At 53.0% G+C, this 26,005-nt stretch overlaps 1 protein-coding gene across 11 annotated transcripts in view; it reads right to left on the reverse strand.

Moving 5' to 3' along the window:
* Window positions 1-26,005, reverse strand: part of ARHGEF11 (Rho guanine nucleotide exchange factor 11) — a 127,083-nt gene that overhangs the window by 1,224 nt on the left and 99,854 nt on the right. The window contains exons 18-40 of one of the 11 annotated variants that reach the window (XM_060201645.1): window positions 22,586-22,609; window positions 21,490-21,634; window positions 21,126-21,222; window positions 20,557-20,586; window positions 16,380-16,506; window positions 12,971-13,150; window positions 12,846-12,893; window positions 12,500-12,687; window positions 12,183-12,329; window positions 11,945-12,024; window positions 11,719-11,844; window positions 10,666-10,783; window positions 8,170-8,348; window positions 6,944-7,019; window positions 6,631-6,807; window positions 5,984-6,074; window positions 5,150-5,275; window positions 4,747-4,808; window positions 3,262-3,471; window positions 2,712-3,059; window positions 1,920-2,015; window positions 985-1,238; window positions 679-868 (exon numbers count right to left, since the gene is read on the reverse strand). In XM_060201645.1, the coding sequence (XP_060057628.1) occupies window positions 679-868; window positions 985-1,238; window positions 1,920-2,015; window positions 2,712-3,059; window positions 3,262-3,471; window positions 4,747-4,808; window positions 5,150-5,275; window positions 5,984-6,074; window positions 6,631-6,807; window positions 6,944-7,019; window positions 8,170-8,348; window positions 10,666-10,783; window positions 11,719-11,844; window positions 11,945-12,024; window positions 12,183-12,329; window positions 12,500-12,687; window positions 12,846-12,893; window positions 12,971-13,150; window positions 16,380-16,506; window positions 20,557-20,586; window positions 21,126-21,222; window positions 21,490-21,634; window positions 22,586-22,609 (3,119 nt within the window). Of the gene's footprint in view, window positions 1-678; window positions 869-984; window positions 1,239-1,919; window positions 2,016-2,711; window positions 3,060-3,261; window positions 3,472-4,746; window positions 4,809-5,149; window positions 5,276-5,983; window positions 6,075-6,630; window positions 6,808-6,943; window positions 7,020-8,169; window positions 8,349-10,665; window positions 10,784-11,718; window positions 11,845-11,944; window positions 12,025-12,182; window positions 12,330-12,499; window positions 12,688-12,845; window positions 12,894-12,970; window positions 13,151-16,379; window positions 16,507-20,556; window positions 20,587-21,125; window positions 21,226-21,489; window positions 21,635-22,585; window positions 22,610-26,005 lie in introns of all 11 variants that reach the window. The other 10 variants (XM_060201646.1, XM_060201644.1, XM_060201649.1 and 7 more) reach the window with 10 other exon arrangements.

Below are 26,005 nucleotides of genomic sequence, written 5' to 3' on the forward strand. Positions count from 1 at the left end.
TTATTACAAACAAGTTTTAGGCAGCTGGGGGAATTGCTCATTGGCAGAGCATAGGACTTGCATGCATGAGGTCCTGGGTTCAATCTGTGGCACCATATAACCCTCCCCCATCAAATAAGTAAGTCTAAAAAAACAGATTTCAGGTGTGAGCTGATGCTCTTATTTGTTGTCTCTATGACCTAAGAAGAAGATGGATTCAGTTTGTTTTTTTTTAGCCTCCAGGGTTATTGCTGGGGCTCAGTGCCTGCTCTGTGAATCCACTGCTCCTGGAGGCCATTTTTCCCATTTTGTTGTCCTTGCTGTTGCACTTGTTGTAGTTGTTACTGTTGTCATAGCTATTGTTGTTGTTGGATAGGACAGAGAAATGGGGTGGGGGGAGACAGACACCTGCAGACCTGCTTCACTGCTTGCAAAGTGACCCCCTGCAGGTGGGGAGCTGGGGGCTTGAACCTGGATCCTTATGCTGGTCCTTACGCTTTGTGCCATGTGCGCTTACTCTGCTGTGCTACTGCCCAGCTCCTGATGGGTTTAGTTTTAAGCTCCCCATTCTGGGTGCCCCTTTCTGGGGCTTGCTGAAGCTGAGGAAGCAGACTATGAGGGGGAACCTCTTCTGTCCCACCCCCTCCCTGCTCTGCAGCTCGCCCCTGGATCCCCCAGTCAGCCTGAGCCCTCACTTACCGTCCTCAGGGCAGGGCCCCAGCTGATGACTATCCCCAGAGTCAGGGGCCAGGGCCTCCTTGTCTGGGGGTGACAGAGAGCTGTCTGTCCAGCGAGTAGGCTCTGCGTGGAAGCTGCCCACGGGTGTGGTGCCTCCAGACGACTCCCCCCCAAGGGACCTGAGCAGCTCCCTGTGGGCCAGCTCCATGTCCTGGAAGAGTTGAAGGGCTAAGTCCTTCAGTTCCTCAGGGGGGGGAGAGGGGCTGTGGCCCCAACCAGGGCAGAATCTGGGCTCCCATGTCCCTCCACCCTTGCCTGCCTCCTCACCTTGAGCCTGTTGAGCTTGAGGGTGAGCTGTTCGATGGTGTGGAAGATGAGGCCCGTGTCCCTGAGCACCAGGCTGGGGGGAGAGCAGCTGGGGTTCCTCTGGACCCCCAGAGCCCCCTGCTGCTGCTGGCAGTGCTGCGGCGCTACCTGCCAGGTAGCGGGGCCATCAGACATTGAGGGGCTGGTGGGCACCCCTGAGGGGTCAGTGCTGGAGTCCAGGGGTCCTGCTGGCATGCTGACATAGAAACAGTTTCCTGTCCCCACAGAGGAAGAGAGATCAGGAAGCGAGCAGGAGTTAAAGCCAGCTCCCACCCCCTCAAAGGGTCCCCTCAGTGTCCCCACTCTCCCTGACAAGGCCAGAAAGCCAGCCTGCAGTGCCTGAAGGTGCACTGCTGGCTCCTCCTCCAGAGGGCGCTCCTACAGGCCATGCCCAGCTTGGAAGATGGCAGTTATGGGAGAGGTGGAAGCCCTGGCGCAGCCTCTGGGGACACAGGAGTAGCTGCTGCTCCCTAGGGGGAGGGGAAGGAGGAGGGGACACTGAAAAGCCACCACCAGCAGCCTCTTCCCTTTGCCCCAGCCTTTCTGGCCCTGCCCAGCTGCCACCTGTCCTCCCAACAGATGCTGGCTAGACCCTGGCTGTCTAGGGTGGCATGGGGTTGCTGGAGGGTGGTACAGAACATCCCTGGCAGGGCCCATAAGGTTGGGGGGAGCCCAGGGCCCTCAGTGGAGGATGCAGGAGGGGGCCTGTTTGCAGTAACACTGGGGTGGTAACTGGGGGCCTCCTGCCCCACCCCAGGGCCCAGCACAGGATGTTCCCATGGCAGGGCACAGCCTGTCCTCACTCTTGGGTGCTTAGCGGTGTGCACGAGAGAGGCGGGGCCCGAGCCCACAGCCCACTCTGCCCTGGCCTGCTCTGGCTCCCGGGGGGTCATTACCCGCGGCCTCTGGTCCGCCTTCCACGTCAGGTGGCTTGGGCCCTGACTGGTCACTCCCTGGCCGTGCGGGGCCAGCCTTGCTGCCTGCCACCTCAGCTGGACCGACACCACCACCACCAGGGACAGCGAAGACCGAGAGGGGGGAGGAAGGAGAGGATGAGGGGAGATTGGGGGAAAGAGAGAAGGAGGCACAAAGTGAGCGCAGAGCACATGGGGTCACAGAGACCTTGGCTGCCGATGCACCAAGCAGAGAGAAGGAAGGGGCAGTCCCAGAAACCTGGAGCGGGTGGCACACGGCAGGCAGGGTGGGGGGGGGCGCAGCAGGAAGGACAGGAGACCCCCGCACTACCTAGGGTGCCCACCCAGCCCCAGATAACCCTGCCCTGAGCCATCACTGCCCTGGTTGCCTTGGCTACCTTGAGTCAGAGCCAGTCAGAGTCCCATTAGCTGGGGTGTCCCTCCTGATGCTCAGCCGTGTCCTACATGACCACCGCCCCCTCAACCGCTAGCCTCATCTCTGTCCCCCATGTAGCCTGAGACTGTCATCTGAGGAGACGGTCCACAGCTTCCGTCCCCACTTTTCAGGGAATAGCTGTGTCTCTCCTAGAGGGCCAGGAGGCCAGTGAACAGCAAGCAGCAGGAACATTACTAGTGCCAGGTCCCAGCCTGCCCCAAGCCCTGGGTCACTAGTTACCTCCCTCTCCTGGTTTCCAGTGATGGGGAAGGAAGCAGCCGCCAGGAGGCCCTCCCTGCCCAGCAAAGTTGGGGTGTTCCGCAGCCCCGGCCCAGTACCTTTCCTCACGACTTTGTAACTGCCCATCGCCTCAGTGCTGGTGGTCTCGCCCTCTGCTTTCCGGTCCAGCTCGGGAGACTCCCAGATGCCTGAGTTCCTGGTCCTTGGAGGCAGGTGCTCCAGGGAACAGCCCCCCACGTCCTGCAGCTCTGGTCCTGGAAGCCTTGTCCTGTCCCCATCTTCCCCAGTGGGAGGCTGCCCTGGGGAGCCAGGGTCCCAGGGGTGGGAGGTGACGCTGATGATGGAAGGTGTCGGCGTCAGGTCATCCTCGGGCTCCCCAGCAGGCTGAGTGTCTGCAGGCTGACTGGGCAGCAGGCTCCATAGGATCAGGTGCCGCAGGCTCTCCACTGCGGGGACAGGGCACAGGTGTCCCTGGCACGAGGCTGGCAGGCTCCCTCCCATCTCCCAGCCTGGAGGCTACCTCCGCCACAGGATGTGCAGGCCCCGGCCCGACCACAGCCAGGCTGAGCCTGGACGATGCAGGGTGGAGCTGTCACAACCTCCTCGATCTGGGGCCAGGGGCTGGGTCAGGGCCACCAAGGCACTCACCATCCTCCAAGGCAGCATCCGCCAGGCCTTCTGTGAACAGTGGGCCGGGAAGGGGCAGGAGAATGGGGCCCTTGGTCCTGCTGTCCCTTCGGACTCCATCCAGGGGTGTGGGAGGGTGAGGAAGCCCCTCTTCCAGGCAGCCCCCCTGCTGGGAATTCCCCAGCAAGGATGGATGGGTCCCTTCAGGCCTCTGCTCTGGCCCAGTGCCTGCTGCAAATAGGAGGCGAGGCTGAGGCTGGGAAAGTAGGGCAGCACAGTGGAGGACTCCAGGCTCAGCTCTGGATTCAAAGGGGGTAGGGCAGCACTGTCTCCTGCCTCAAGTGTTGCTGAGCACCAACTACAACTGTCCTGGGCTCCTGGTGAGCTGGAGTGGAAAAGGAAGCCAGCCAGGGAGTCTTCTCTCGGAACCCAAGACCTCCAAGTTATTTCACAAAAGAGTTCTCAATGACCATGGCCCAAGAGGTGGCTAAAGCTTTGGACTCTCAAGCATGAGGTAATTAAATTCCTCCACTGCATGTGCCAGAGTGATGTTCTAGTTTTCTTTCAGGTTAATCAATAAATAAAGTCTTAAATTCTCAATGAGAGGGAGTCGGGCGGTAGCACAGCAAGCTAAGCGCACGTGGCACAAAGCACAAGGACCGCCGTAAGGAGCCGGTTTGAGCCCCTGGCTCCCCACCTGCAGGGGAGTCTCTTCACAGGCGGTGAAGTAGGTCTGCAGGTGTCTGTCTTTCTCTCCCCTCTCTGTCTTCCCCTTTCCTCTCTCCATTTCTCTCTGTCCTATCCAACAATGACAACGACATCAATAACAACAATAATAACTACAACAATAAAACAACAAGGGCAACAAACGGAAATAAATATAAAAATATTAAAAAAAAAATTCTCAATGAGAAGGGCTAGGGAGGTAGCACACAGACTACACAACAGTCTCGCATGCCCAGAGGTCCCAGGTGCTGTCTTTGTCAACATTAAGAGAGAGCTGAGCAGTGTTCTAGCTTTCCTTCTCCCATTAAAATAAAACAAATTGGGAGTCGGGCGGTAGCGCAGCAGGTTAAGCGCAGGTGGCGCAAAGCGCAAGGCGTGAGAATTCCAGTTCGAGCCCCCGGCTCCCCACCTGCAGGGGAGTCACTTCACAGGTGGTGAAGCAGGTCTGTAGGAGTCTTATCTCTCTCCCCCTCTCTGTTTTCCCCTCCTCTCTCCATTTCTCTCTGTCCTAGCCAACAACAACATTAAGAACAACAATAATAACTACAACAATAACAAGGGCAACAAAAGGGAACAAACAAATAAATATTAAAAAAATAAAACAAACTAACTATTTAAAAAGTTTCTCAGTGAGAACTGTGTGCATTTGTGGGGGCCCTCTGCTCCTACTCCTTCAGTTCTCTGAGCTTTCACTACCCACCCTGGTTGGAGGGAGGGGGGACCTAGGTTCTCCCTCTTCTTCTGAAGCCAGTAGCCAAGCCAGGGCATCCTGGGACTGACCTGCAGGGAGCTCCTCAGGCTCTGGCTTGTCAGGGAACACATCAGCATCCTCCAGGTCCTCCCTGAGAGGAGAGAGCAGCTGCATGAGAGGGACCTCTGCTGGCTGGAGGTAGAAGGGCAGTGAAAGCCCTCCTGGCCCAAGATGGAGGTGCCAAGCATTGTCATTTTCTGTCTGTGTGGTGGCCTGGGGAGGAGTCTCAACCCCCTCCCCCCCCCCACTCAGTGTTTACCTTACAGCCAGGTGGTGGTGGGGGAAGGTGTGTGAGTGTGAGTGTGTTCATGGGACAGGTGTGTATGTGTGTGGGGGCAGCTGTGTGTGTGTGGGGGGGCTTCATTTCCTGCTAAGCTGTTCTGCCAAGGCTGCAGGGGTTAGGTGGGGTAGATTCCTGGGAAGGCTGAGCACCTGCTGGGTGAGGGGTTCTGGTGGGTGGGCTCCTGGGGGCCTGGAGCTGCAGGTGGGGTGGGTGCAGGGGCGGCCCCGGGGTGCCTGGTGGCTTTCCGCACAGCCTCTTCTAAGAGCTCCATCCACCTGTTACTCGGCAGGGGAGAGAGGACTGGGGTGAGGATGGAACGAAGTGGTGCTCCCCTCCCAATGCCCTGCTCCACCTCACTTGCCCCCCCCACCTGATGGCAGGCTCCCTCCCCGTGCCGCCAGGCTGCCCCTGGGCCTCCTTTACTCGGCATCCAGGTCTGCATGCCCTCAGCCACCTGCAGAGAGGTGGCACAGCCTCAGCTTGTGCCCTTCTGGTCCCAGCTGGGGAAGGTGGGGTGTGTGGACCCCTAGGGTGGAGTGACAGGGGCCTGTGGGCTAGTGTCTGGGGAGAATAGTCTACATTTTAAATACTTAGTGAGGGGCTGGAAAGATAGTTCACTGGCTAGGGCCTTACCACATGTGTGGCCCAGATCTGAGTCCTAGCACCACATGGGAAGTGCTACAGCGCTAGAGGAAGCTTTGATGCTGTGATATCTCTTTCTCTGTCTCTCTCCTTCCCTCTTCTTGTCTTTCTGAGTGAAAAAGTGGCTCTCCACAAAAACATGCAAAAAAGCTTACGTGGAAAAGGATGAAGAGAGCACAGGAGAGGAGTGGTAACAGTGGTGAGGGGACCACCGGGAGCCTGTTCTCCTCTTAGGTCTGGTTCAGGGGCTGAGGTGGCAGCCTGACAGCTGTCTGTCCCCACACACCCCACCCTGGTCCTGAGGGGACGGCTGTGACATGGGATCCTCAGTCAATGCTCACGTGTTCTTGTCCGATGATGTCAGTGCCACCAGTTCGTAGATCTGCGGGGGCCCCAACTCAGAGGTGCAGATGATGAAGAAGGCCCGCTTATCTAAGTGAGGGAAGGGTGGGGGCCAGAGATGTGACAGCTGTCTGGGCCAGGGCGACAAGAGGCAGACCCACAGTTCTCACTCCCCACCAGCAAGTAGCTTGGATGAGCCTGGGGAGGAAGCCCTATGGGGACCAGCATAGGAGAGTGACGAGGCTGTCTGAACCCGTTCCCCCCCTCCCCCCCCCCCCGTGCCATCTTCCTGGCCTCCCGTCAACCTCCTGAGTGTGCATGTGCAGACAGCGAGGGCTTGCCAATTTGCCCACCCATCGTCCTTCTGGTCACCCAGCAGGGAGGGCAAGCACTGCCCCATTGGCCTACAGAGAGGGCACCCTGAGTGTGGCCACCTGACTCCCCAGAGCACTCTGCACATGCCCCACTTTGCCTGAGACTGTCTGCAGGGCTGTCCAGCACTTGGATCTGGCCCTGCCTGTCACCTTCTGCCTGCTCCTGTTCAGGCTTGCCTAGCCTCCCCGGACCCCCCGCCCGCAGCCATGTGTCCTGAAGCTGCTCAGCAGGGTCAAGGAAGGCAGAGGGAGCTGGGCTCGGCCCCTCGCACCCGTGGCCACGGAGCGGATGAGCACGGCATTGAGTTTTAGCACAGGGCTGAAGGTCTGCTTGCTGTCGGCGGCACCCGCAGCCTTGCTGTGGCATTTGAGCAGCAGCTTCTCGTCTTGTTTCTGTAGCAACACCAGCAGGTCCTCCAGCAACAGCACCTGCAGGTCTGGGGGTGAAGCTGTGAGGGAAGGTCCTGTGCCTACTCATGGCGGGGGGGCACCATGGGCTCTTGACACCCAGGACTCCTCTCAGCACCCCTCCCTGTGCTGCAGCCGGGGGGAGGGATTCCAAGCTCCCACTGCTGGGGCTCGTACCCAGGGTCTTGTCCTTGCTGATCCTCCAGGTCAGGGGCCCCTCATGGATCATCTTCCTGGCTGTCAGATCCAGGCTCTGTGGGGAGACACCACCATTCATTCATTTGCTAGGGGCCCCACAGTCTGTAGAGTGGCAGGGGCCAGCGAGGGAGAAACAGCCCCTTGTGGGGGGCACAGTTCAGTCAAAAGGTCAACTGGGTAGGGGCACTCGCCAGAGGGTCCTGCCAGAGCATCCCATTCCCTAATGTCACTCTCTCACTGGCTTTATCCCCTCTAGCTCTAACTCCCTCCCCACTCTCCCAAGCCCAGTTCTTCTTTTTTTAGTATCCTGACAGGGACTGAGCAGTGGGCCTCACATGTGCTCGGCAGCCCCCAAGCCAAGCCATCTTCCCCGTTCAGGCTTGTCATTCTGCAAACTGAGGGAGACAGAGAGACAGGGAGAGATAGCACAGGGCTGCTCTAGCACCCATGAAGGCCCCAGAGGTGCAGAGCACGGTGCTGTACTTTGGAGCCAGGGATGGCGGCTCTTGCAGCACTGCATGGGGTGAGCCATCTCCGGGTCACCCAGACTGGGTTCAATATCTGGTCTTTTATAATTTTAAAAAAGTTTTTAAAAAAAATTTTTTATTTATCAGATAGAGACAGCCAGAAATTGAGAGAAAGGGGAAATAGAGAGGGAGAGAGACAGAGAGACACCTGCAGCCCTGCTTCACCACTTGTGAAGTTTTCCCCCTGCAGGTGGGGACTGGGGGCTTGAACCTGGGTCCTTGTGCACTGTAACATGCACCCAGCTAGGTGCGCTACCACCCAGCCCCCCTTTTTAATTTTTTAAACTTTACCTTCCTATTTTACGTGTTTATTGTTTTTATTTGGCAGGACAGAGAGAAATGGAGAAGGGAGGGGGAAATAGAGAGAGGGAGAGAAAGACAGACACCTGCATGCAGACCTGCCTCACTGCTCATGAAGTGATCCCCCTGCAGGTGGGGAGCAGGGCCTCAAACCCGAGTGCTTGATCATGGTGTTATGTGCACTTAACCAGGTGTGCCACTGCCCAGTCCCGAAAGACAAAGACCCATCTGGTCTTTGTGGTGGGGCTGCCCTGGTCTGTGGAGGAGTGACTATTGGTGTGGGGTGTGTGCATTCCAGGGCTTTGAGCCCCACCAGGTCTGCCTGGGGCTGTGCTCTGCAGGGGAGGGGGTGTGGGGGGTTGGAAGCCTCTCTCTTACCTTGAACTCAGCCGCCAAAGGGTTGCTGGCTCTCTCCAGGGAGGTGGTATCCAGGCGCTTCTGGTAGCCCTCGAGCCGGTGCTGGTTCTCTGTCTGCTTCACTGCTTCGTTCACATACTTGAGAATCGCCCGGCATTGGTCCCGGGCCCGGCATAGCTTCTCGTGCTCAGAGGTGCCACCTGCCGAATGAGGCGGAGGATGCGGTGTGGGGCTCAGGTGTGATGGCATGGCCAGCAAAAGCCCAGGGTGACCTGTGCCCAGAAGTGGGTGTAAGAAGCCCCTCCCACCCCTGATCTCAGGTGTGGTGCTGACTAGAGTGTCCTGGGGATTCAGGCTACCTGCTCTCATCACACTGGTGGCTCTTAGGAACCCCTCCCCAGACAACAACCAGCTCTACAATGTGGAGGACAGGGAGGAGACTGGGGGTGATGGAGCTGACTGTGTTTCTAGTCAAAGTGATTTATACACTTATTTAATTAAAAGGAATAGGGCAATGCTCTGGTATGTGCAGCACTGGGGTGATTGAGGCTGGGACCCCACACACGTCAAGTCTAGAGCTTATAAGTAAGACTTTCTTTAATTAAAAAAAATATTTATTTATTCCCCTTTGTTGCCCTTGTTGTTTTATTGTTGTTATTGATGTTATCATTGTTTGATAGGACAGAGAGAAATGGAGAGGAGGGGAAGACAGAGAGGGGGAGAGAAAGATAGACACCTGCAGACCTGCTTCACCACCTGTGAAGCGACTCCCTTGCAGGTGGAGAGCCGGGGGCTCGAACCGGGATCCTTACACTGGTCCTTGCACTTCGTGCCATGTGCACTTAACCCGCTGCACTACCGCTGGACTCCCGACTTTAATTTTTTAAGCCAGAGAACTGGTCAGCTCTGGCTTATAGTGGTGCTGGGGACTGAACCTGAAACCTCAGAGCCTCAAGCAGAAAGTCTGCTGTAGCAGCTGGGCAGTGCCATACTTAGTTGAGTGCACATGTTACCATGTATAAGGACCTGAGTTTGAGCTTCCACTCCCCACCTGCAGGGGGAAAGCAGGTCTGCAGATGTCTCTCTTCCCTTCTAGTTTCCCCTCCCCCTTCACAAACTTGTGAAAGGATGAATTAAAAAATACACAAAAAATAAAAAACACAGCTGAATGGGGGAATATATAAGCTGCTGCATAACCATTAGGTCATCTCTCTGGTATCTAATAAGACTTCTACACTGACTCTAGTGCCTAAGTTCCAGGGTGGTGAGAGACATTCAGATCAGGGCAGTGACAACTGAGGCCAGATCCCCTAATTCAGCCTGGTCCCCTATCCAAATGTTTTTTTTTTCTTTTTAAAATGTTTTTATTTATTTTATTTATTTATTTATCTATTTATTTATTTTTTTTACCAGAGCACTGCTCAGCTCTGACTTATGGTGGTGGTGGTGGGGGATTGAACCTAGGACTATGGAGCCTCAGGCATGAGAGTCTCTTTGCATAACCATTATGCTATCTACCCCCACCCTCCGAATGTTTTAAAAGATATGCTTTTATTTATCTTATGTGATAGAGAAGCCAGAGCAGCACTCTGGCATATGGCAAGCCAGGATCTCATAAATGCAGGATCTCATGGATGTAAGCCCAGACAGGACTCAACTATTACACCATTTCCTGGGCCACTGTTCCTGTATATTGAGTTCCCACATATGGCTCTACGTTGTGTGTAAGGGAGTCCAGTGAGAGGGGCAAGGGATTAAAATGAAACAGTGGCCCCTGGTGTGGGAGCAGTCATCACAAGGGGTAACATGTCTCCCAGTGTCAACCTGTGCTTTCCCGTTTTGTACCAAAACTGCAAGCTGGCAAGAAAGGGGGTTTGCCTCCCCCACTCCCCCACAGCTAAGCACCATACTTTACTGTTCTAGGTGGGGAAGAGGGAGAGGGTGCCATAGCACTAAAGCTTCCCACAGTGGGATGTCTGCAAGGCAAAGCTGGCATCTTCCTGGGTGAGCTACCCCACCAGCCCTGCACTTTGCCTTCTTTGGTATTTATTTATTTATTTATTTATTTGCCTCCAGGGTTATTGATGGGGCTCAGTGCCTGCACTACGAATCCGCTGCTCCTGGAGGCCATTTTTCCCATTTTGTTGTCCTTGTTGTTACCCTTGTTGTCATTATTAATATTGTCATTTCTGTTGTTGTTGTTAGGACAGAGAGAAATTGAGAGGGGGAGACAGAGGGGGGAGAGAAAGACAGACACCTGCAGACCTGCTTCACTGCCCGTGAAGTCTCCTCCCTGCAGGTGGGGAGCCGGGGGGCTCGAACCAGGATCCTTACGCCGGTCCTTGCACTTTGCGCCATGTGCGCTTAACTCGCCACGCTACCTACCGCCTGACCCCCGCTTTGCCTTTTCTAAAGCACATCTGCAACTCAGATCTTCTCTGACGCTGAACAGCACCAGGACAAAGGCCCAGGGCCCCAGGTGGCAGATGCAGGCTGAGGAGCACGCGCCCAGCCTACCCTCCGTGTGCTTGATGATGCTCTCCAGCAGCAGTGGGTACTTGGTGAGTCGCTGCATCTCTGAGATGATGAGGTCGCGAAGCTGCAGGCGGCGGCACTGTGGGTGGCTCTCGGCCTCCTGCGGGCAAGAAGGGCACAGAGTGCACTGCTCAGGAGCAGTGTGGGTTCTGGGAGCTGACACTGCACCTTTCAGTGGACAAAGCCCTCTGCCTTGAGTAGGTGTCTAGATAGGGAGGATGGGATGTGGGAGCCCCATCCAGAGAGAGAAGGCAGGGGATGGGGGGTGGGGGGGTGGAGCAGAGCTAGGGAGGAAGGGCCGGGAGGCAAACTTAGGAGGCCTTTATGAATGTGCTGTTTGTCCTCATACTTAGTTGAGAGGTGACTGGCTTGGATAACTTGATTATTATTATTTTGTCACCATGGTTATCAATAGGACCCTGTCTGGACAGCTCCACTGTTCTTGGTGGCCAATTTTTTTTTTTCATTCTTTGTGATAGAAGGTGAGAGAGGGAGAGACAGGAAAGGAGAGACACTTGCAGCACCATCTCACCATTTGTGAAACTTCTCCACTGCAAGTGGTGACCTGAACCCAGGTCTTCACATGGTAAAGTGTATACTCTCCTGGGTGAGCCACTACCTGACCCCATTTACTTTACTCCAAAGATTTATTTGTGAGAAGAGAGTGAAGAGAGAATCAGAGCATCCCTCTGGCACAGACGAAGCTGGGAGTCAAACTCAGAACCTGATGCTTGAAGGACCAATGCTTTGTCTATGGCACCACCTCTCAGGCCACCTCATTTACTGTTATTATCATATATTTCTGCTACTAAAGTTATCACTGGGCCTTCATGCCTGCGTGGTCCCACTGCTCCTAGCAGGTTTTTATTTTATGAGAGACAGAGGGAGGAGATACCAGAGCACTGCCCCACCGCTCATGAGGCTGCATTTATGCATGGTCCCATGCAATGGCTAGGGGCTGGGGCCCAGGCCCTCAGGTGTGGTGAAGGGCGCTGAACTGGTCCCTGGCCAGGCTGACCAAGCGTGGGGCCGCACCTGCATGAAGAGCTGGAAGCGGCTTTCCTTGCGCTGCTTGGTCTTGATGAGCTCCAGCGCTATGGACTGATGGGAGCAGAACTGCGCCGCCACCTGTTGCAGCTCCTCCCGGGCCAAGCCGTCAAACTACCAGGTAGGGGCGAGAGGGCAAGTGTCACCCCGGCTGGGGACAAGGGCCCCCCCAACTGCCTCCTGCACCTGGCTGAGCCCCTTCCTGCAGCTGTACCCGAGCCAGCATGAGGTCTCCGACATCCTTGATGATGGGGCCCTCCTCCCGGAGCCTCCTCAAGGCTTCACACCAGGAATCTGGGGTGAGGAGAGGACAGTGGGTATGAGGCTGAGTGGCACTGCCAGGGAGAGGGGCTGGGGAGCTCTTGGATGGATGGATAGAGTGTGTGTGTATTGGCAGGTGTGCAGAACAGCAGAGGCTAGGGGTGGGGGGCGTGGCAGGGCAGGGTCCTCACTGTGGAGCTCAATGAGTTCCGGCAGGTTGGGGAAGAGCCGGGCCAGCTCCTCGCGGGGCATCAGGTTCTCCTTCTTCATGCGCTGGTAGAAGATGAGGTCGAGGACCCGGAGTGTGCGGAGGTGTGAGGTCTCTGTCACCATGAGCTCTGAGTGGAGTGTCACAAGGAGAAGACGGGTTAGCTGGGGCCCAGCCACCTGACCCTCAAAACTCTAGGGAACCAGGTCCTGGTTTCAGGCAGCATGGGCCCTCCTCATGTCCCAGGAGCCTGGCACTGATCCCTGCACAAGTGCGAGTGGACATGGCTGAGCTGCTCACCATTGATGACTTCCTGCCGGTCGATCTCCCTCTGGCTCAGCCCAGCCACCACGTCCTTGCCCACGGTGTGCTGCCAGTTCTGGGCCTCCAGCTCTGGCTCTAAGTCTGACAGTTGCCCCAGATCATCCTCCAGGAGGTGGGGGAGCAGGGCATCGGAGCAGAAGCCCAGGCTGGGGGACTCAATGCTCCTGGGAGGGGGGCAGATGGCAGCTCAGTTTTACAGGAAGAAGTGCTCACACCTGGGGGTCCTCACTGCCTGTCCCAGGCCCCAACCCCAAGCCCAGGGCCAGTGCTCAGGTGGGGGATTTGGACTATAAACCAAGGCGCTGCTGTGTCTGGCACTCACCGACGGCCCATTTTGGGGGTGAAGGGAGGTGTTGGGTTCTCTAGAGACCTGTGGGGAGAGTCAGCCTTAGGCTTGTCCTGCCTGAGTCCCTGTCCCCTGGCTACAGAGTCCACCACCCTGCCCACCTGGTGGAGAGGCTGGAGGCAGAGGAGGATGCAGACTGGTGTAGGCGGGCGGCCTCAGCAGCAGCGTCCATGTCCACGTCACTGCGGGAGCGGGGTACGTTCTCCGCTTTGCGGGACCTCTTCATTTCTTCCCGGCCCTTCAGGCTCTCAGAGCGGCCCAGGCGGATCTCTGCACGGGAGCTGGGAGAGCCATGGGGAATCATGGGGCCTGTGAACTGGCTGGCTGTGCCCTCCCTCTTACCCCAAGATGCCCAGGGATTCCAGCCCCTCAGTCCTAAAGGGGCCACATGCGGGACTGCTACACACTTCTCAGTGACAGCAACTTCTGCTGCTCTAACTCCCCTCTTGATGAGGGGCAGAGCCCCCCTCCCACCTCTTAGGTTCAACTGGGAAGGGAATCTGGGAATCACAGACTTGTGGCATCTAGGTACCAGAGACACCAGAGTCTGTCAGGAAGGCAGGGGCACCAAAGTCCCAACCAGGGGCTAGGGCCCCTCCTGCCCATCTGAGGCCAGTCCACCTGTGCTCTGTCCCTTCCTCATCTCCAGGTTCTCAGAGGGAATGTGGGCACTCTCTTCTGCTTCACCTCTCACGAAGCTTCCTCCCTTGTAGGTAAAGACTAGGGGTGAGGGGGAGGGCTTGGACCTGGTCCTTGTGCATGGTAACATGCTTGCTTTGCTGGGTGCACCACTGCCTGACCCCTCCACGTGTTCACTCTAGGATGCCCCACAGGGCTTACCAGAGTTCTGTGCTCTTGGGGCCCCAGCTTTCCCACTGAGGGTTTGTTCATCCTCCCACTCTGTTGTCTGTCATGCCAGACAGTGGGGTTTGGAATGGGGTGCTCTGGGGTGCATGAGACACTGGCAGGCATCTGACCCTGTGATGGCTTCTCCCCGGGCCTGCTCCTGGGCTGGCATTATCACTAATCTACTTCCTGCACTGCCTCCAGGACCAGATGGGGGAGTCTGCAGAGCTCTCGGCACGCAGCAGGACACTGCTGCAACAGAGCCCAGCATCTGTCAAACTTCTAAGCCACCAGCAGACCCCATCACCCCTACCCTGGGGCCTGGGCCTTATTGGCAGGGCGAGAAGTCACACCACCTGCCAGCTGACCCCCTATGGAACTCAACATGTCAGAACGATTCCAACCCTGACTAAAAAATTTTTCCACCAGTGTCCATAATGGGTGCTGTGCACAGTGGCCACCTCACCCACTGAGCCAGGCTCCAGCCCTCAGGCTGCCAGAGCTGAGACTCATAGCCCAGCTCTGCTCCCAGATTCCTGGAGAGCAGCCTTGCAGAACCAGGGGCTCTGATCCCTGCCCCTGTTGCTAAGATGAGTGAGCCCCCATACCTAGTGGCTCTTCTAGAGTCATTCCAGGACCCCAGAAAGATGGGTTGATATGTGTTCTGACCACAAGGCCCAGGAAGGCCTCAGGGCAAACTCAGCTAGCTACTTTAAGACTACAAGCTCACAAAGAGGCAGAAATTTCTCCTCCAAATATCAACATCCTCTCTTATGACCCTTCACAGGCAATCACATACACGGTGTATTTCATTCACCCAGTGTTACTACAACTCAACCTCTCAGTACTAGTCTTTATTTATTTTGTTGCCAGGGCTTCACTGCTATAGGCTGACTTTCAGATACTGAGAGACAGAGATAGAAGGAGAGAGGTAGAGACCACAACACTGAAGCTCCTTCCAATGTGGTGGGGGCTGGGCTCACACCTGGGCTGCTCATATGACAAAGCAGTGCACTATCCTGGTGAGCTATTTTGCTGGCCCTCAGTACCGATCTAAACCTTTATATAGATAAGGCTGGGAATAATAAAAATAGTTCACTCAGGTAGTGAGTGTAACCCAGTTTAGAATCTGGTTCCTACTGCACTGAGGGGAGCTTCAGTACTGTGGCCTTCACTCCCCAGTCCCCAGCAGCTGTCTGTCTATCTCTGTCTTAGAAAAAAGCAAAGGGCTGGGGAGATAGCATTGTGGTTATACAAAAGACCCTCATGCCTGAAGCTCTGAGATATCAGGTTCAATCCTCAGCATCACCATAAGCCAGAGCTGAGCAGTGCTCTGGTTTTTCCCTGTATCTCTCTCTCTCATTAAAAATAAACAATCTGGGACTTGAGCAGTAGTGCAGCGGGTTAAGCGCACGTGGTGCAAAGTGCAAGGATCCTGGTTCGAGCCCCCAGCTCCCCACCTGCAGGGGAGTCACTTCACAGGCGGTGAAGCAGGTCTGCAGGTGTCTTTCTCTCCTCCTCTGTCTTCCTCTCCTCTTTCTATTTCTTTCTGTCCTAACAATGACGGCATCAATAACAACAATAATAACTAAAAAAACAATAAAAACCAAGGGCAACAAAAGGGAAGATAAATAAATTAAAAAAAATAAAACAATCTATTTAAAAAAGAAAAAATTAGCTTTATTTTCTCATAATCTTTGCTGATTCACTAGGGTAAAACCTTAGAGCATGCATTAAGCTCATCAGGATTGATGTTAGACAAGAACAGACGCACACACACAGGCAGGGAGGTTGACAGTGACCTTGAACATCAACTTCCTGAGGGAACATGGCCAGGTTCTCTGGTCCACACACACACCATGCCATTGCCTCAGTCATGGGCAGCTGAGTGGCTCTCAGAAATATTTCTACTTGCACAAGGCCACCTCTTGTGGACTGCAAACTATTCCCAACTCCAGGCAATTCTGACCATCAGTGCTAGCTGCTGTGTGAAGTCACAGTCAAGAGCACACTTCAACACCAGGGATGCTGACATGGCAGCCTGACAAATGTGGGGGACATGAGCAACGCCATGACCTCGGTGCTCCCACCCCAGTCTTTGCTGAGATTAACCCAGCCCGCTTTTAAGGTTCCTGACAGGACCTCATCTCTTCCTCATGGGCAGAGGGAGCCTGACTCACTTTTCCTGACTCCACCGAGGCCCTCCTCTCTAGCCTGGACTCTTAGGCTTTCCTGTTTAGCTGCTTATGATACATATAATCTAGTGGCAGCCCAGGAGGTGGCACAGTGTATAAAGCCACAGCTTTGGACTCTCGAGCATGAGGTCCTGAGTCCCATCCCTGATGTCACATATGCCCGAGTGATGTGCTCTTTCTCTCTAACAGAGGAATAAACAAATCCTTAAGAAGAAAAACTCTAGTGCTTTCTCGGGGTGGAGGCAGCTGCGCAGCTAAGGGCATGGACCCTGAGGAAACTTTTAAGAGCCAGAGGGTCCTCTCAGAGGCAGAGAGGCCTTTCTCTCCTTTTTGCTGGCTTTACCAATAGTCTATTTTCTTCTGGAGCCATCTAGGTGGAAAGGTTCTAAAGTGGGCATCTCCAAGTGTAGTGGAGGGGCTGAAGCCACTGGGCATGGGCCTGGCTCCAATCCCCGCCTAGCCCGGCTACCTGCCACTTTCCAGCAGGTCCTCTGGAAAGCTCCCTGTGGAGAGGCGCTGGGTACCGGGCTCCGGGGCGTCGTATTGCTGGTTGTTCTCAAAGTGCTGGATGATGTTCCTCACGTTGCCAGGCTTGACTGCAAGCAAATGAACAGGAAGGGGCTTTGCCTTCTGTCCAGAGCTGGCTTCTCTGGGCCTGCACGTCCCTCTAGCCCAGGAGACAGAGCAGTGAGCAAGTGCGGATGAGGACAGCACACTGGAGAGCAAGGGACATCCTAGTTGGGCCTCTGCACCCACACAATGTGCAGCAGTACAGCCACGCTACTTTTCTGGGCCCATTCCTCCTCATCTGCAAAGTGACAGGGTTTAGAAGCACATTTTCTTTCTTTCCTTTTTTGCTACCAGGGTTATCACTGGGGAGTCATGCCTGCACAACTCCACTAATCCTGGCAGATTAGAGACAAATTTTTAGGAGGGTGAGAGACAGAGAGAAGAGAGACACCATAGCATTCACTATGAAGCTTCCCATTCTTATGGTGCTCCCATAAGGTGGTCAGGGGCTGGAACCTGGGTCCCTATGCATAGTTTAGTCGACGAGGCATGTTATCTTCCAGCCCCCATCTATATTTTCTTTTTTCCTTTCTTTTTTCCCTATCACAGGGGCTTTGTGTCTCTATGACAAATCCACCACTCCGGGTGGCCATTTTTCTTTTTTCTTTTTCTTTTTTTCTGATAGAGACAGAAGAATTGAGAAGGGAAAGGGAGAGTAAAGTCAGAATGTGCACCTGGGTCTTTGGGGAAAAAGATCTGGTAAAACAGAATGACCCAGAGCAATGGGGAAAAATAGTGAGGAAGGAAGACTTTTCTTTTTTCTCTTTCATTGATTTTAACCCCCTCCCCCACATACTTTTTATTGGGAGATTATGGCTTAAAGTTGTTGGCACAACAGGGGTAATTTTTTTTTTTAAAGCAGTCTCCCTGGAAGCCTTCACTTTCCTTCCTCCATTCTTTGAATGCCAGTAGAATGAAGTACAAGTAATCCAGACATTAGCAATCAGATATTTATTTATTTATTTATTTATTTATGCCTCCAGGGTTATTGCTGGGCTCAGTGCCAGCACTACCATCCACTGTTCCTGGTGGTCATTTTTTATTATTGGATAGAACAGAGAAATTGAGTGGGGAGGGGAAGCTAGACATCTATAGACCCGTTTCACTGCTTGTGAAGCGAACCCCCTACATGTGGGGAGCCGGGGGCTCGAACAGGGACCCTTGTGTAGGTTCTTTGACTTTGCCCGGCCCCCTAAAATGTTGGACTCTTAAGCATGGGGTCCAGAGTTCAGTCCTCAGCAGCACGTGTGCCAGAGTGATGCCCTGGTACTGCTTTCCCTCCTCACTTTTTGAATAATTAAAAAGTATATTTTTATTTCTACAATGTTTTTATGTATGTACGTATGTATTTTTATTGTATAGATAGAACAATTGAGAGGGAAGGGGGAGATAAAGAGGGAAAGAAACAAAGAGACACCTGCAGACCTGCTTCACCATTCATGAAGCTTTCCCCCTGCAGGTGGGGATCAGGGACTTGAACCCAGGTCTTGTACATTGTAATGTGTGTGTTTAATCTGGTGCGTCTGCATCACTTCCTGGCCCCTTAATAAATAAATTGGAAGGAAGGATGAACAGGGGTGATAGCTGATGACTGTGAATGGCTATGCTCTCCAAAGCTGAGGGTTGGGCTTTTGTTGCTTGTTTAATGTGGCTGGTGTTTAGTCTTTGGCAATGGGTTCAGATTTGGCTTATGTCCTGGGAACTCTAGAACCTCAAACTGAAACTAGAAATCATAGTGGCAAGGCCTTAACTCAAGGAGGTGATGGACACCAGCATTTGTACTCTGGCTTTGGGCAGCATCTCCCTCGCCCCCACGGGCATCCTGGTCCCCTCTGCATATAGCAAGTGCTCAGCACAGGCAAGGCCAGCAGCTCGGCTTCCTGACGCTGAAGCTTATGGTGGCCTGGGAAGAGTGGCTGGGGGGTGGGGAGGTGGGTACTGAGAACAAAGGGCTTGGATTTCAAAGCTATTCTCTCATAAACATTTTTTTTTTAATGATTATTTTTTATTGTTTGAAACAGGATAATGAGCCTGGGAATTTAATAATTTTAAAAGTAATTTTGATGACCACTGTTTTTAATACCTCAAAATGAATTCTAGGAGCAGAATAATTTCCTGATTAAATCCCACTGCTCTGTCTTTGCTCATTTATCACAGAACATTGAAAACCCTTAATTGTACAAGTGGCTATACCTCACTGATGGGAAATGAGCTTTCCAATTTTTGGCCCTAAGCTCCTTTGGGTTAATATACATACATATACAGGTCTGTATGGATGTCTGACCCTTGAACAGCACAGGTTTGATCTGTGGGTCCCCTCACAGGTGGATCTTATTCAACTCCTCTTCTTCCTATTCAGTGTGAAGTTGGCAAAAATGCAGATTTTTTTTTAAATGTGTTTTAAAAATATTAAAAATATTTTTAAAATATTTATTTTTTATTTATTCCCTTTTGTTGGCCTTGTTGTTTTATTGTTATAGTTATTATTGTTGTTGTTATTGATGTCACTGTTGTTGGATAGGACAAAGAGAAATGGAGAGAGGAGGGGAAGACAGAGAGGGGGAGAGAAAGATAGATACCTGCAGACCTGCTTCACCACCTGTGAAGCGACTCCCCTGCAGGTGGGGAGCTAGAGGCTCGAACTGGGATCCTTCTGCTGGTCCTTGCGCTTTGCACCACATGCGCTTAACCTGCTGCACTACTGCCCGGCTCCCAAAAACGTAGATTTTATACTGATCCACTTAGGACAGTCTTAGAGACATTCTTTCCTCTCTGTGTTCTAAAAATATGGTAAATAACACACGCACCACACAAGCTGTACTCACTGACTTTATGCCCCTGGAGTGGCTTCCAGGATACAGCAGGCTCCTAGCAGTCAAGTTTTTGGGAAAGTGACTACCAGGAGTTTTGACCATGGAGAGGTCAGCACCCTGAGCCGCCCCCCATGTAGGTCAAAGGTCAACTGGTATAGTCTATAATGCATAGAGTCTAGAAGATACCAGGTATTCTAAACACAGAGTCATTCTTTTTTAGCTGTTGCACTCACACATTGCTGGCAAAGTTAAGAGTTAAAACAGACTGAAGGTGTCATACTGAAGGGCTTAAGCAAAGCAGATGATAAAAATAAAAAGACCTCACAAGGGGCTGGGGTGGGGTGCACCCATCAGAGTACACGTTACCCAGGTTTAAGTATCTGGGTCCCACTTGCAGAGCAAAGCTTCACGAGTGGTGGAGCAGTACTACAGGTCCCTTTCTCTCTCTCTCCCCCCCCCTCTCCCTCTCTCTCTCTCTCTTTCTCTCCCTCCCTCCATCAAAAAGAAAGAAGGAAAAAAACAGGTGGAGTCACACAGGCACCATATGCCCCAGTGATAATCCTGGTGGCCAAACAAAACTTAAAGACAAACTGGCTTAGCCCCCTTAACATTTTACTATGAAAACATGTAACGCTAACAAATGACGATCTTTTTATTATAGCCACTAAAAAAATCTGAGGTGCTTGTGCCCAACATTTCAATGTGCAAGGGTGTGGGCTTCTCTAGCATGAGTGTGGCCTTCTGGGGCCCACTGTGGGGAAGTCACAGACCAGAAGAGAAAAGCCTTGGATGGTGGGACAGTTAGGGGCCTAGAAGGGGGCCTGGGAAGCCATGAGTAAGGGCTGTCCACATTCTAGGCTGTGTGGGCAGGGGGTACCCAGGTGAGGGGAAAGCCCCTAGCAGTAGACTATGTCACAAAGCAGCTTTAGGCACAAAGAAAGAACAATGGAGAAGTGACTGGAGAAATGACTCAACTGACAAGAGCATTGGGCTTGCATGCCTGAGGCTCCTGGTTCGGTTCTCAGCACAGCATGAAGCAGAGTATGCTCTGGCTTCTTCCTCTATATTCTTGTCTCTTGTGAAACTCTCTCTGATATGTAAACAACCAAATAAATCTTTAAAAAAGGAACAGAAAAGAAAAATGGGGTGGTGGTGGGAGGAAGAGGTCTGGGAGAGGAGAAGAGAGAGAACTGAAGAGAGGAGCTGGGAAATGACAACTCAAAGCGAAAGCAAAGAAAAACCCAAAGAAAATGGTCCTTTTACCTTCCACAGAGGACAAGGGGATATGAAATGCTAAAAGAAAAGAAACACAAACAAAAGTGAACCATGAAAAATCAAATTAATGTTCCATGAGTCAAAATAAAATTCACATCAAATCAGGAATGGAGAGGCAGGGGCAAAAATCAGTGTTAATTTCAAAGCCACCCCTCCCCTTTTCCCAAAGCAGCAGTTTCAAACAAGGCTGTGGAATGATCCTGAGGCCTTTCCAGGCTGGGAGATGACAAACACTGGCCACTGATGGCATTGGTGGGACCTCTGGGTCCCTGTCGTGCACTCTACCTGCCCAGATCTACTTTCTAAGACTCAGAGCCCATAAAGCTGTGAGGACCCATAAAGCTCCAGGCACACAGGAACACAAGTGCAGAGAGAATCCCACAGATGAAGGCCCAGGGGCATCTACTGTCACACAGCTATCTCTGCAGGGGCCTCTTCCCGGTGTGGTTGTTCAGTAGCCACTGCTGGTTGGGGGTGGGGGGTGGGCTAGGTATGTTGAGAGCTGCATGGCCCCCAGCCCCAGAATGTGGGTCTGGGGCTGACCCCCAGGTACTCACTGCTCTGGGAGGAGCTTTTGGGCTTCCCGATATATTTGAGGATGGGGTTCCGCTTCTTGTCCTCTAAGGCATCCTTTTCTTTCTTGGAGTTGCTACTCTGCTAAGACAAAAGGGATTCAGAAAGGTTCCAGAACACTGAATTAGCTGCTGCCCATTCAGCCACTGGCCTTGAGCCTGCCCTGAGCAGGCTGGGGGAGAGTAGCCTTGTGTGGGTCCCCCAGCGGCCCTGGCAAGATCTGGAGGAAGCTCTAGCTTACAGATTCTCACTGGTTCCACACGCAGAGCTCAGGGATGAGCCAGAGGGCAGCTCTGGGGCAGATGAGCCTGAGGCATTGTGCCTGGGACTTTCTGGGGCGGCTGTTACCTTTTTGGTCTTTGGGAAGAAGGGGAGCCACTTGTCCTTGTCAGGTGCAGACTGGACCTTCTCAGTGGTGCTGGTGGGCCGAGCCTCTCGAAGACGGATTCCTGTGTGGCTCATGTAGGTGTTGAGGGCGAAGGCCATGGGGGCGCTGGGAGAGAACGTGGGGGAAGGGGCAGTGAGTCAGAGCTGCAAGTGGGCCAGAGCCCCAGCTGGACCAGTTTCTGGGAGTGTTTTGGGGTCAGGGACTTTGCAGGGGGCGGGGGTGGGGGGCTGGCTGTCTGGGCAGCAGGCAGAAGCCAATATGCTGGCTCCTTAGGGGTCAGCACACAGGCCACAGGCAGGGGCACACTACTGATGGTCCCAGTGGGGGTGGGCAGGTGGGGGGCAGAGGAGAGACGCACTGGCTGCCTCTTCCAAGACACACTGCACCCCCGCATGCTAAGAGGAAGGGAGATGGAAGGGGGCTGTCAAATAGCTTCCAACTGCCATGGATGAAGCTGTCCAGAGCTCTGTATTTAAAAATACCCTTGGCTCTCAACTCATCTACTGTGCTGATTTAACGTGGCAGATGCTTAAGCCCTGGTTTTCCTCTGCTCGCAAACAGACTTCTTGCCTGGCTTCTCCCTCTTACAGAGTGTGGGCATGCTCAGGGAAGGCACACTTGTTTAACATCAGCTGCCAGGAAGCAAGAGATATGGACATGGGCTGCAAAAAACAAAAACCACCTACCAAGAGGACAGGTGTGCTAACCCAGAGCCCAGTACAGAAGGTGCTAATAGGGGCTCACTCTCCCACTGGCACTCCTTATAGAGGCTGAAACGGGACGACAGGGATGCGGGGGTTATTCAGGTGAAGACCCAGCATGGGGATGTGAGGAGCCACAGTAGGTTATGTCTTCACACTGAGGAGCAGACCTCATCTCAGGGGGTGACCCCCTGGAATCAGACCTAGACTTTATGGTCACATGGGCTCTAAGGAACCCAACCTGGGCCCTGGAGACCCTAGCATGCCAGGGACTCCCCAGTGGCTGGCACAGACGGAAAGCACAATAACTCAACCCACTCCTTCCCACCTCGAACCTGTACCTCAGCCTACTCACCTTCTGTCTTCCTCATATTTGGACCTGGAACAAAAGAAAGAACAGATGAGTCAGACCACAAAGGCAGGGACTAGTTTGCCTGTGTGGAGACTGGGGGAGGACAGAGGACAGATTCTCCTTCCTTCCTCTCTCTCCTTCCTTCCTTCCTTCCTTCCTTCCTTCCTTCCTTCCTTCCTTCCTTCCTTCCTTCCTTCCAGGTTATCACTGGGATTCGGTGTCCGCATATGAATCCACAGTTCCTAGCAGCCAATCCCCCCGCCCCCGTTTTATAAGACAGAACAGAGAGAAATTGAGAGGGGGCAGGAAGATAGAGAAGGGGAGAGAAAGATAAGACACCTACAGACCTTGAACTGAGATCCTTGCACTTTGTACTATGTGCACTTAACTTGGTATGCCACCACCCAACTCACTTTCTTTCTTTTTTTTACAGATCATTTTATTTATTTATGACAGAAAGGAAGCCAGAACCTCACTCTGGCATATGTGATGCTGGGGTTCAATCTCAGGACCTCATGCTTGTAAGCCCAATGCTCTAGTCACTTCTTGGGCTGTGGGCCAATGCCTGCTTGCCTTCCTTCCAAGAGACACCACAGCACTGAGCCTTCCGCCAGTGCCACAGTGTTCTATATATTGTACCGGGGACCTGCACCTGGGGTGAGTGCATGGTGCCTGGCAAAGCAAGCGCCCTCTCAGGCGAGCTATCTTGCTAGGCCCCAAGGACAAACTCTTTCCTAGAGAAAGGGAAGATGTGTGTGTGTGTGTGTGTGTGTGTGTGTGTGTGTGTGTGTGTGTAGGGGGCAGGTGGTAGTATACTTTGTTGAGTACACATATTACAGTGCCCAGGGACCCCAGTTCAAGGCCATAGGCTTTATGAGTGGTGAAGCAGTGCCACAGGTGTCTCACAGCCAGAGTCAGTTTGACCAGGGAGGGGAGAGAGCTCTTACCCCTTGTGGGAGACTCAATTAGCACAGAACAAAGGTGACATCCTTCTCACCCTTGCTGGGGAAGGGAAGCTGACAGACTGGACTTGGGTTCTGGTTCTACCCTTGAAGTTGTTAAGGAGGAAGAGCCCACTTAGGTTTATGAAGACTGGACAGACACCAGGAGAGGAAAGAGGCAAGGGGCAGAGGTGATGCCTGAGTCCTGACTCTAGGAAACCCACTTGAAGGAGGGTCGTGTGTGTGTGTGTGTGTGGGGAGCAACTAGCTGGCAAGCCTCCCTGATGGGCCAGGCTCTATTCTAGGTCATTCATACATCAAGTCGTTGGACTCTCTAAATAACCCAGGAGCAGATGTCATATGACCATCTAACAAGACCAATGCCTCACCGCTTTGCAGACACACCATCACCAGCAGAGTGCCTCTACAGGCAGTAAACACCTTCACTCAGACGAGACTTGGTTCCATCTCTAGCTGGAGGACTGCTCTCCCAGAAGAGGACTCCCTGTGTACCCCATTTCCACATGGGCCTCCCACCAAATGCCAGATTCTGGTTTGTAGTTATCTCCTCACATCTCTAAAGAGACATCAAACTGCACAGTAGGCTCAGGTGACAGGGAGGCAGCTTGAGTTGGGAGCCAGCCCAGCCTACTGGGAGTGGGTTTCCCAGGAAGCACTGGCCTCAGATTTGGGCCACTCAGCCACCCATTTCAAGTGATGCCACCTTTGGACTTCCAGTAGTGAAAAAAATCTGTGGGCCCTTGCCTTGTTTCTTAGACCCCAGATTCAGTTTATAGAAACATTCCCTCGTTGGCTCTCTCATCAGTCATCTCCACCACGGGGCTTTCTGCTGCCCCAGTTGCTGTCCTCTGGAGAGAACTTCCTGCTGGCGCCCTCCCCTGCTGTTGTGCCACCCGCCAGTCTCTCACCGTTCAGGCAGTTTCCACTGTGCTCCATTCCCCAGGAGTCAAATTCAAAGGCCCACACGGCCATAGGCTGGGTGGCTCCCAACAGGGACTGGGTCTCTAACACTCAGTCTCTGCTCTGGCCTGCAGCCTCCCTCGTTCCTCAGGTAAGTCAAGTTCTTCCTTCAGCTGTCTTCCAGGATAACTCCCTCTAGTTGCCCCCAAATCACCACATTCTTTTACTGATTTTTATTTTATTTTATATTTGAGTTGGGGTCTTGTGCATGTGAGTTCACTACTCCTGGGTTGCTTTTTCATTCAAAGAGACAGACAAAAGGCAGGGAGGGGAAGAGACACCTCGGCATCACCCTTATGGTACTGAGGCTTGAGCCAGGGCCAAGTACATGGCAAGGAACACACCTTACCCAGAGAGTTATCCCTTCAGCCCCACTTTTTAATTTAATTTTTAAATTTAATTAAATTATTATTATTATTATTATTATTATTTTTTACCAGAGCACTGCTCAGCTCTGGCTTATGGTGGTGTGTGGGATTGAACCTGGGACTCGAGATTCTCAGGCAGTAAAGTCTCTTTGCATAATAATTATGCTATACCCCCACCCACTTTTTTTTTTTTTTTAACCAGAGAACTACTCAGCTCTGGCTTATAGTGGTACAGGAGATTGAACTTGGGACTTCAGAGCCTCAGGTATGAGAGGCTGTTTGCATAACCATTATACAATCTACCCCCACAGCCCCACTTTCTATTTTAAGACTTACTTTTATTTCAGTATTTATTTATTTATTGGATGGAGAGAAATCGATAGGGAAGTGGTAGATAAAGAGGGAGAGACAGAGACACACCTGCAGACCTGCTTAGCACTGCTCATAAAGTTCTTCCCCCTTGCAGGTAGGGGGACCAGGGGCTTGGACCTGAGGGTCCTTGCACATTGTAACTAGGTATGCCGACACCAGGTGCCTTTGTTTTTATGTCATATGAGGCTGAGAGAGAGGAGCATGACTCTGGAACACACAACTAGGAATCAAGCCAGGAATCTCAGGCAGGCAAGTACTGCATTGAGTTATTTTTCCAGCTACCCAAATGTCACTTTCTGGAAGGGGCTCTCCTTGACTGTGCTATTGAAACTGCCACTCACTGGCTCCATTCCTGCCCCTTCCCCCTGTGAACACACAATATACCTGCCTCACACCTGTATCACCCCACTTCCTTTCTAAGACAGATGCCCTGTGGGAACTCCCCAAATGCATCTCAGGAGCCTGGCACATACTTGGGTGCTCTATGAAGAGTCCCTGAGCTGAAACCTCAGCATTCATTACCTTAGACAATGGGGGTCGTCTAGTTTCCCAGTAGCATGTGACAGATGACACGGCTTGACCAAGGTGCCATACCCACTCAATGGAGAAGCAGCAGGGGTCAAATCCACCTCCAGCCTGGAAGTGTCCCCACAGTGTCCCCCCACCAACCTGTGACACTTCATCAGCCAAGTTGGCCTAGCCTTCTGCTGCAAGCAGTAGCTGGTGTTCCAGTTCTTCCTGCTGGGTTATGATCTTAGAAG

This window comes from Erinaceus europaeus, chromosome 11 (assembly GCF_950295315.1).
Source record: "Erinaceus europaeus chromosome 11, mEriEur2.1, whole genome shotgun sequence".
Taxonomy (NCBI): Eukaryota; Metazoa; Chordata; class Mammalia; order Eulipotyphla; family Erinaceidae; genus Erinaceus; species Erinaceus europaeus.